Source organism: Frankliniella occidentalis, unplaced genomic scaffold (genome assembly GCF_000697945.3).
Source record: "Frankliniella occidentalis isolate FOCC.00 unplaced genomic scaffold, Focc_3.1 Scaffold75, whole genome shotgun sequence".
NCBI lineage: Eukaryota > Metazoa > Arthropoda > Insecta > Thysanoptera > Thripidae > Frankliniella > Frankliniella occidentalis.
The window spans coordinates 231,885-241,910 of record NW_026267205.1 but is presented as its reverse complement, the minus strand read 5'-3'; the positions used below and the strand labels follow the sequence as shown (position 1 = coordinate 241,910).

General features: G+C 47.5%; 1 protein-coding gene across 4 annotated transcripts in view; it reads left to right on the top strand.

Moving 5' to 3' along the window:
- The first annotated feature begins 7,540 nt into the window (after positions 1 to 7,540).
- Positions 7,541 to 10,026, top strand: part of LOC113210085 (uncharacterized) — a 5,565-nt gene continuing 3,079 nt past the window's right edge. The window contains exons 1-4 of one of the 4 annotated variants that reach the window (XM_026427909.2): positions 7,541 to 7,840; positions 8,447 to 8,617; positions 8,695 to 8,856; positions 9,016 to 9,390. In XM_026427909.2, coding sequence (XP_026283694.2) covers positions 7,736 to 7,840; positions 8,447 to 8,617; positions 8,695 to 8,856; positions 9,016 to 9,174 — 597 coding nt within the window. In that variant the 5' untranslated portion in view covers positions 7,541 to 7,735 and the 3' untranslated portion in view covers positions 9,175 to 9,390. Of the gene's footprint in view, positions 7,841 to 7,869; positions 8,099 to 8,446; positions 8,618 to 8,694; positions 8,857 to 9,015; positions 9,391 to 10,026 lie in introns of those variants that run through there. The other 3 variants (XM_052268732.1, XM_052268730.1, XM_052268731.1) reach the window with 3 other exon arrangements.

Here is a 10,026-nt window from a genome sequence, read left to right as displayed (position 1 = left end):
CCCTCCCTCTCCCTCCCTCTCCCTCTCTCCCTCCCTCCCTCTCTCTCTTTCTCTCTCCCCCTCTTTCTCTCTCTATGCTGCTACCGGTGGGCGGTCTGCCACCGCCTGCCCTCCTGCTGCTAACGTAATCGAAAGTTGTGTTTTCCCTGGGCTGCCGCCGCTCCCGCTGCCGCCGCCCAGCGTGGCCGGTATATGGCCATTCTCCGGTCTGATGTACGCCCTTTGTAGCTGAGCGCCCTTGTGTCGCAGGCCGCGGGGTCGCCGGGGCGGGTCAGTCCAAGTGCCGAGGGTCGCGGGACCTCCCACCTCAACCCCCATTGCTTTGGGATAATTCTTTTTTTCCTTCATCTCTTTCTCCATTTTCAACCCCCACCCCCCCTCTCGCTCTCTCTTTCTCGCTCTCGCTCGCTCGGTGTCACTGCCGTAATATATGTCATTGGGCGGCAGGGTGAGTTAGTGGGCGCGATTCAAAGAGGCACAGCACGAAGGAACGTGAGACCCTATGAACCGTCACTGGAAATTTAGTGTAGTTCCATTTCTATCAGTTACGGCGTTGGGCGTATTGATTTTCTTTGGAAACACTAGGTTGAGGTACTGGGCGTACATAGCAAAAAAAATTCCTCTTTGTTGTTAATGTCTACAGCAGCAACAAAAGTTACTGGCCGAAAGCGACATATAATTTTGAGAATCTTCAGGGTACAAATGAAAACTTGAGCTATTTAGGAGATCACTGACGTCGGGTGTATGTCACAGGGAGCAAGGCGCGAAAGTCTGGACTGATCGCGGGAAGACCATTGACCTAAAAGGGTGAAGAGTAAAATAAAACCATGTTCTGAATTTGGTCGCTTTATTACAACCCAAAAAAGAGCTCATTCAGAAATGTTGAGAAGACTTATAGGTCAGGTCTGCGGCGAGTGCCTTGACAAGGCAAGCCTGTACGCTGTAGACGGTGGCGGAGTCCACACCCTTCTGCTTGAGGCAGTCGAAGATGGGCTGGTGAGCTCCTCCTTGGCGGCATACCCTCGGCTACACGGAAAAAAATGAATTGGTCGTCAGAACCAAATATTAGTTAATTTCGTGACAATCGATCAAGAAATTGTGGTAACCAATAATTTGTTGTCAGAACCAAGATTTAGTTGTCAGAACAAGCTGTTTGGTGCTTGAGCTAACGCATTTCGTTCTAAAAACAAACCAAGAATTGGCTCCTGCAGCGACGTGCTTCGTTTTATCAACCAACTCTTTGCTCTGACAACTTTATCTTAGTTCTGACAACAAATTATTAGTTACCTTAACAATTTTTTGATCGATTGTCACGAAATTAACTAATATTTAGTTCTGACAACCAATTTATTTTTTTCCGTGTAGAGCACTGATGCCCCGCTCGAAGCGGCTGGAGTCACCCGGGCGGTCGAAGTCACACTGTTAAAAAATATTGTAAATTTATCACACCCTTTGTAATGACTAGTGTGTTAAAAAAACAACATCGTTCGTTTTTATTGGCACGTGGCAAGATTCCTTCTATTTTGCTCGTAGTGGTCCATAACAATGATTCCCACGTTTCACCATGTTGTAAAACCACAACAATATCGTAGTAAAGTTTGATAGCACGATGTATCGTTACAGAACAAACAAGTTTGTTTCATTACAATTTTTTTGGTGCAGACGAAAGTAAATAACCACTGTTTTGGAATGAAAATTCGTTTCAGGAAATTTGGTGAATGTTGTTGGATTACAACATGTGTTGTTTTTTAACAACATTTGTTGCTATCAAACTTTACATCAAATGTGTTGTAAATTTACAACAAATTTTTTAACAGTGCATCGAAAGCGGGCACCTGGTAGAGGCACTTCACCCAGGCGGATGTTGACCTCGTCGGTCTCGTCGCCGGAGTAGATGTAACGCACAGAGAACAGAAATTATTTACTAATGGAGGACGACAGCGGAATAGTATGCGAAGTGCCTTGGCTCATTCGTCCATACTTACTTCACTCGCAACCTGTGAACAGAATAAAGAGTAAGTCAGTTTGAAATAACGTGCATAAACTGAACTTACAAGGGAAGGTTTTCCGGTGATACACTCAGGCGCTTCAAAGTGTTGTTGTTTTCATCCCTAGATTAGGTTTTGCATTGGTTTTAGCTGCCCGCGTAGGGAGTTTGAAGGTCGCTTTACGCGAATTTAATTGAAAATTCGCCAAACTTTTTAGCCTGATTATCAACTTTACCTGCACCTATCTCTAGAACCGTTTGAGCTACAGCGCCCAGATTTTTAAGGGAAATCATAATTTACATGTAGAAAATTTGATCGAAATCGATTCGGGTCGCAAAAACGGGTCCGGAGAGGGGGTCGCGACCCTAGGCCCCTTTTGGCGAACCCCATTGATTTGGTTCAAATATTTTTCATGGAAAGTACTAATTGAAAGATAATTACCTGCAAAATCTGGGCGCTGTAGCTCAAACGGTTTCGGAGATATGTGCATGCAAAGATGGCAAAAAACCGATGAATTTGGGAAATTTTTGATGAAATTCTTGTGAAATGACCCCCAAACTCCCTACGGGCAGCTAAAACCAGTGCCAATCCTAATCTAGAGGTGCAAACAACTACTCTTTAAAGCGCCTTTGAAATCTGACTGTATCACCGGAAAACCTTCCCTTGTTATGTAGTACTCAACGTTGAATCGGTTCAAAACTTTACAACGGCCACGAAGAGGGCAAGAGCGAAACACAGAGGAGAAGTAGTGATGCTTGTCGAATTATCAGACAACGACTTAGTTAACACTTTAGAATTGCGGCCTTAAATATGTACAGCAGCCACTCGCACTGCCGCATGGTTCTCCTCTGGATGCCGGCGTGGCTTTGAGTAGGACACCCCAACTCCGCTACGTGCCGCGTGGCCGGCCTAAGGATAAAGCTACAGAGTGCTAGATGTGTTATTTAGCCTCAAAGCTGTTGAACAGTAATAAGAAAAACATCAAAATCCATGCCAGCAGTGCAATGTGCAATCTAAATGGCATGACACAGCACGCGTGCTGCACAGTCATTTTTCAAATTCGAGTAAAGCAGTGCAAAGTAAGTTCTTCGTAGACCTCTAACAGTGTTGTGTCCTTGTGACAATTTGTTCCAGACGAAACCAAGGTTGAACTTATCCTCGAACTTAGCACGAACGTTTGCACAAAAAACAAACACGTTAGGTAATACAAATTTTGAAACGTAGTTGTTTTTAATTTATTTCAATGTCGCGGTTGAAGTACCAACAATTTAATCTTAATTTCTGATGCCCGTGGTATTAGTACGTTGCAGACTGTACGAATTCGCACTTTGCGTTTTGGCGAAGGCAAGAGCGAGGGGAGAAGCAGAAGCACTGACCTACCGAACGGACTGGGTGTACTGGTTGTGTGTGTGCGCGCGCGTGTGTAAGTGTGTGTCAGAGAGAGAGAGAGAGAGAGAGAGACTAGAAGCTACCCCCACCCATCTTCCCTTTCTCACCTGCTGTCGGCAATGTATTTTGCGGGGTTCGCGCGGTCGTTCTCGGAATGCCACTTTGTCGGTAAGGCTTGCACACTTTCCGTTCCCACAGCAGAGAGGGGGGCTTTGCCCGGGTCACATGTGTGCGTGCTCGCTTGGACTGGTGGTTCTCCACTTTGAAAAGTTTACCGGGAATTTCACTACACACTGTTAAAAGCTTACAGTGATTTTTCACTGAGCCTGCAGCACTGTAGCTTACGATGAGATTCGCTGTAGCTTACAGTGAAATTCACCTTAGCTTACGGTGAAAATCACCGTAAGCTACAGTGCTGCAGGCTTTCACTGCAGCTTACGGTGAAAATCACTGTAAGCTTATAACAGTGGCAAGTATATCAATGAATAAAACTATTTCAGCGGTTGTGTCCTTCAACTTCAACGTTGCGGATTCCACTAAAAGCGGCGAATTTCACTTTCACTGTCGCTTGCGGTGAAAGATTCGCTGCGTGGGTTACGCCTTCTCCCCGTTGTAGCTGCCAGCAGATGATACTCGCCGTAACTTCCAAGCCTTGCCACGCGGGGTCGTGCCAACCCGCCAACCCCCTTCCCCTCCAGCTCCGTCGAGCGTCGCCCTGCTGGAAAATGCCATCACAGGTCAGCGAGGCGAGGTCCATGCGTCCCCGCCCCACCCCCGGTGTGGGAAGCAGCACGCGGTGCGGCGCCTTGCGAGGGATTTAGCTACATTGATACCCCGCTGTCATTACATTTGCTCTTTCTCCATGAACGACCCGAGGGCGCCTCGCCGGGCCTCAGCCAGGGGCCGGGGGTGGGGCGCAAAGCTGATTGCCTGAGCGTCACTCCACATGACCTTGCAATGCGCGCGACTGTGCGGAAATTAACTACATGACGCGGGATAAGACTCTCTCGCGTGCTTTCAGTCATTTACAGGGAGTCACACAACTATATATTTTTGGAGTGTTTGCGTTTAAGCGTTGTGATTTTATTTTATTTTTTGGTGAGATACGGTCGCCACGAATGGGTTAGATACCGGCAGGTGCCTGACTCACGCCACGCCACTTTCGTAGTTATACTGTACGGTACCGCATGCACGCGGGCGGGCGCACTGCAAAATGCTTGCAAAGAATAGGTTCGCATTGCTTACTGTTTTCTTTGCAGCTTGCAAAGAATTTTCACGCATTGTAATACGAACTAGTTCTCCGCAAGCTTGCAAACTATTTCTTCGCAATGCAAACACATTGCTTGCAAGGATTCTGACAGCTTGCAAAGAACTTCTTTGCAACACGAACAAATTCTTTGCAAATACAAAGCTCACAAATTCTTTGCATCTTTGCAAAGAAAATAGTTTTCAAGCATTTTACAGTGCGGGCTGCCCACTCGCACCGGGCCAAAAGGGGTCGTTCAAATACAAACTGCTTTTTTGGAGATGCACAAATAATGTGGGGTCTCAAATTGATCAGGACCATCATTGAAGCTCTCAGGACGCCATAATTGTTTACCCCGGGGTACAAATATCATGGTGCTGTGGACTCCAATTACGTTCCTGTTAATTTTGGAACCCCATAATATCTGTACACTCCCCCCCCCCTCCTCCAAAAGAAAAAGTACGTAGTATTTGAACGCTCGCTAAGGATACGTATGCAGCGAGGGTATGCGAACCCACCCGCACCCGTGCATGCGGTACATACAGCACACTTACAAAAATAGCGCGTCGCATAAGAGAAAATTTCTAAAAGAATTGTGGAAATAATTTTGGGGTGAGCCGGGTGGGGAAGTAGTGTATGTGCCTGAGCCGGCGGCTTGATGCTATAGCCGGGACCTGACAAGCCCGGGACGACCCGCCATGGGAGCGGGTGCCAGCAGTGCCAGAGCAGAGCCGCTAGGCCAGCACGACCTGCGCAGTCCCCAGCCGGCCAAAGCCACGCTGGGCTGAAAAAAATAACATTAAAAGGGCGGGATCGTTAATTAATTGTCGTTGTGGTTTTTTTGTTTTTGTTGATTGTTCTGCTTTTCGTACGTTTAAGTAAAATAAAAAACGTTAACGCTAACGCTAACGTGAAGGCAGATGACTTCTGGCGATTGGCGTTGAGTTTTTACTCTCAACTCTGGGCGCGGCGCAACGGGGCACAGGGACAGCTAGGCGTGGCATTGAACGCGACTTTGAACGCGGCTTTGAACGCGGCATTGAGCGCGGCGAGCGTGGCGTGGCAGTCGTGGCGTGTATCGGCGAGCGTGGCGTGGTGAGCATGGCGTGGTGAGCATGGCGCGGCGAGCATGGCGCGACGAGCACGGCGCGGCGAGCAAGGCGTGGTGAGCAGGGCGTGGTGAGCAAGGCTCGGTGAGCATGGCGCGGCGAGCATGGCGTGGCGCGGCGAGCGGGGCGCGGCGAGGATGGCGTGGCGCGGCGAGCGGGGCGCGACGAGCGGGGCGCGACGCGCGACGACATTGAACGCATCATTATTGAACGCATCACCATTGAACGAGGCAGTGTTAAAGGCGCGCGCGCACACACACACACACACACACGGCGACGGCTTGGCTGGGCGCGCTGGCCCAGTGCTTTATGACGGCGGGTCGTTAAAAGGCGGCCGGAGAACGGCGATCATAGCTGCATAGGGCTGCGCGGCAGCTGCTAGGCCTGAACAGCACTACAGGGGCAGGGGCACGGGCAGAGGCAGAGGCACGCGAGAGCCCCACTGCCTAAATACATTGGACTACTGCTTGCGCGTTTCTGCTGCTTTAACTGGCGAACTTTGAACTTTACGCTCTGGCAGCGCTACGGCGTTTCTGCTTTTGACAACTGAAAAACTTCACGCTTCAACTAACAAACGGACTTTTGCACTTTACTTGAGTACAAGCTGCTGATTACTACGTATCATCTGCTGAAAAATCTCGATGAAGAATCATAGATCTTGAAAGTTGAAGATAATGATCAGGCCTTTTAGTACATTAATATTTTTGTAGAGGCGTGTGACGGCTTCAAAGATCTAACACCCACATTCACATAATTCTGTTGCTATTTATAAACACGTCTAGTTGGCTGAGCGAAGCCCATAACTCCACTCCACTGATAACTCCGGAAGGAATTGAGATGGCGATCTGGGAATTTCAGGGTCGTTTTGTATCGTAAAAAGACAGACTGAGTCCGAAGATGAGCATTCTAGCTCAAAAATTGACTTTATAAAAAATCAAAAACCACAGGTCTCAAAATGAATTTTTGTTCCAAATATTTTTTTTATGGGTTCCAAAAGGGTAACTCTTCAAAGTGTGTGTGTGTGTGGGGGGGGGGGGGGAGGGTTCCGCTTGTAGCACCAAACATCCAAGGGCATTCCCAGAACGTTATTTAGGTTCCACTAACGTTCGTTCCTGGAACATTCTTAGGACGGTTCGTGCTACCAGGGAGGAGGGTGAGTCCGATAAGTGTTTGAAGTGGTTTGATATGAGCGGAGCCAGTGGAGAAGGCGCTGATTACGTAGACTGATGCTGCGAGCGTAGGTGTGGCTGAGTGGGGTAGAGACCTGCAAAGAGCGAGCAATGAGAGCAAGCGCCCGCCCCAGTCGCCGGCCGCGCCTCATAGCTCTGTTTGCTCGCAGCCGCCCTCGCTTTGCTCGCTCACGAGCTACCACCCGGCGCGAGCAACGCGAGCAAATCTTACTCTCTGGTAGCTCGTGGGTGGTGGCTAGGTGGCGCGCGGTGCGACACGCGCTATCGGATGCTGCTTCGGACCCGGGCTGCGCCAGGAGTAGGCGCGCAGCCTTGCTAGCAGCTTGCCGGAAAAAATAAGTCGGTTGTCTCGGTGATGACTGAGAAATCTGTTGGCACAGCTCACAAAAATGGTCTGTTAAAAGAAACGTCGGTTGTGGGAACCGAAATACCCATTGCGACAACCCGTTTTGTCAGTCATCATTTTGGTGACTGATTAGTCAGTTGTGGCAACAGATTATCGGTTGCGATAACCAACTCATTTTTTTCCGTGTGTAAGCTTTTAACAGTGCGGTCGGCCAATTTTTTGTTTTTTGCAAACACCGGTATTGTGTCTGATATCCTGCTTCCGATCTAGTGTGGGTCCTGTATTGTGTGGTGTAAAAGTGTGCACGCCAGCCGGCCGCTGGCCGATATCTGGGCGCGCGTCAGCACCCAGCGGTTCGTCAAGTCTGCTGGGGGACGCGGCCGACAGACAAGAGTGTGAGCAGCGAGATTGCGTCATCTGCCTCTCAGCCGCCTGAGCCAGATCGGTTCAGGATTGTCGCAGAGACCATGCAAACCCGCACCACTGGATCCAGTCTGTTATTCCAACTCGTGCTCCTGACACTCCCCTTGTTCCAGGAGGGCAAGCCCAGAAAAATTATCAACCCTTTGATTGTAAGTTAGATAATGTCTTTTTCAAGGGCCCCTTCAAAATTTGGGATATTTTGTCAGCAATGTGCCTTCGCTACGAACATCATGGATTTGTCCATCCAGAAAAATTACTTGTCCAACTTTTTTCCACAGTATGTACAATTAATATCGGACATACAGGGTGGTTCACAGCCCCACCTTTTTTTTCCGTATCCTGTACCGCATGCTGGCGGGCTTGCCAACCGCGTCGCTCACCGCGGTGCCTTATGGCCCCGGCCCCGTGTGAGTATGCAACCCGGGCGCACGACTGCATCCGGCATCCGGTGCAGTATAAGCAAAATAAAGGAAGGTGTCTTTAGACCAACCTGTATTTTAAAACTGATAACTTTAAACTTTTAATTTGACATGTGTTTTGTTACGTTGAGTAACTAACATTCGTTCGTGTTATAAGTTACGCGGATCCCTGTTTTATGGTGATTCCTGAATAACGGAGCAATGGTCGCTATAGCTAAATGTGCCGAAATGACATTGCAATGTAAAGCATAAATCGGCATTGATCTAACTTGGTGTCATTTTGACAAATCTGTGTTTTTTGACGTTTATTTTGCTGTGCATCTATGTTTTGAACAGGGCCCTTTCATTGCTTATGGCGAACGCTTTTACATGTGCGAGCCAAACAACCGCCTGCTGCCCTGTAGATGGAATATACGCGCTTCTCACTTCAACCCATATAAACCACAAGAGTTACAACGCTTGACAGGCAATGTGACGACTGATGTAACGGTTAATGACGACTGCTGGGTAAGACATTTCAAATACACTGCAGATCGAAGTGTTTGGCTGTCAATTGATTACACACGAAATCCTTGTTATAACAGTCGAGATCAGCTGTGGATGTTCGATCGAACAATCAATGGAAGGAAAACGCCTTTGTCTTTCATTTTAAAAACGGTGCATGTCGGGTTTTGAAAGAAAATATTCCTGATTTTTACAAGCAAGTTATGAAGGGAAAAGATGAAGGTGGGTGCTCAATGCCACCAGTAAGTATCTACTGCAAGTCTGCTCTATCGCCATACTTGTAAAGTATTTATTTTTCTTGCTAAAGAGTGAAAACTGTTGTGGCTGCACACAAAAGAGGCTAACACAAAAGAGCGCAAAAGAGTTATAAATGTAAAGACAGTGATGGCTTCTATTTACAGGGAGTTTACGAGGTTAATAACACCCCAGTGAACTGGAGTTTTCCAAAAGTTCCAATCCTGCCTTATGGATCCTGGAGGTTCAGACTCACGTTTGGCAAAGCTGAAAACCTTTACGCATGCTTCGTGATAGAAGCTAAGAATGTTCCGAAAACCGACTAGGACTAGGAACGTTCGAAGTAATTTTTTGACACATATATGGTGTCCAAAGAAATGGTTCAAATTGGAAGACTAATTTCGTTTTCTTTATTGGAACTAGTTGCACGCGCAAGGGAACGTCTTTCGGTCTTACACAGTATTATTTGTTTTTATTTTATTTGTTATCATCATTACCAGGAGCTGAGTGGATCCGCATAGAAAGACCACCGCCTGTTTGTCCCCTTTGTCCTCTTATTTTATTATTTTATCTCATTGCCTTGTCGCACCTTTTTATTACACTTGTCGTTGGCCGGGCACAGAGTTGCTGTGTCATGTCGTACTCGACGAAGCGCGCGGGTTGGTGGGGCCGCCAGACGACATCCCGCGCCACTTCAACACTTCTTCGAATGACTCACGACTCCTTGTGCCTCTCTCTGAACGCTACATCACAGTACAAGCAATCTGACACATTTTTTATGTCATTTCTTGTCATCTTTGGTTGGCGTACACAATTGTACTCGAGTATTTAGGCTCAAACCAACTCCTTTTTTGGGACTGAGCACCAAACGTACTCGAGACTTTCAAGCACACGATATTCAGGGGGTAAAATGTTTCAAATGTGTTATCTGCTAAAAACGATCAGATTCATAAACACATTTTTGTAAAATATAATACACTCATTCGCGTCATTTTTTGTTTGTTTGTTTGATTTTTGTTTTTTGTTTTTTTGTTCGTTCGTTTTTTGACAAAATGGGGCCAGAGGAAGGTACGACTTGACTGAAAGCCTGGCCTTCCATTATCTTTCCAGTTTTTGAACATCCTGCTCCAGGTCGCCTTAGTGACCCCAACCCCATCACCCCACATCCCACAGTACCC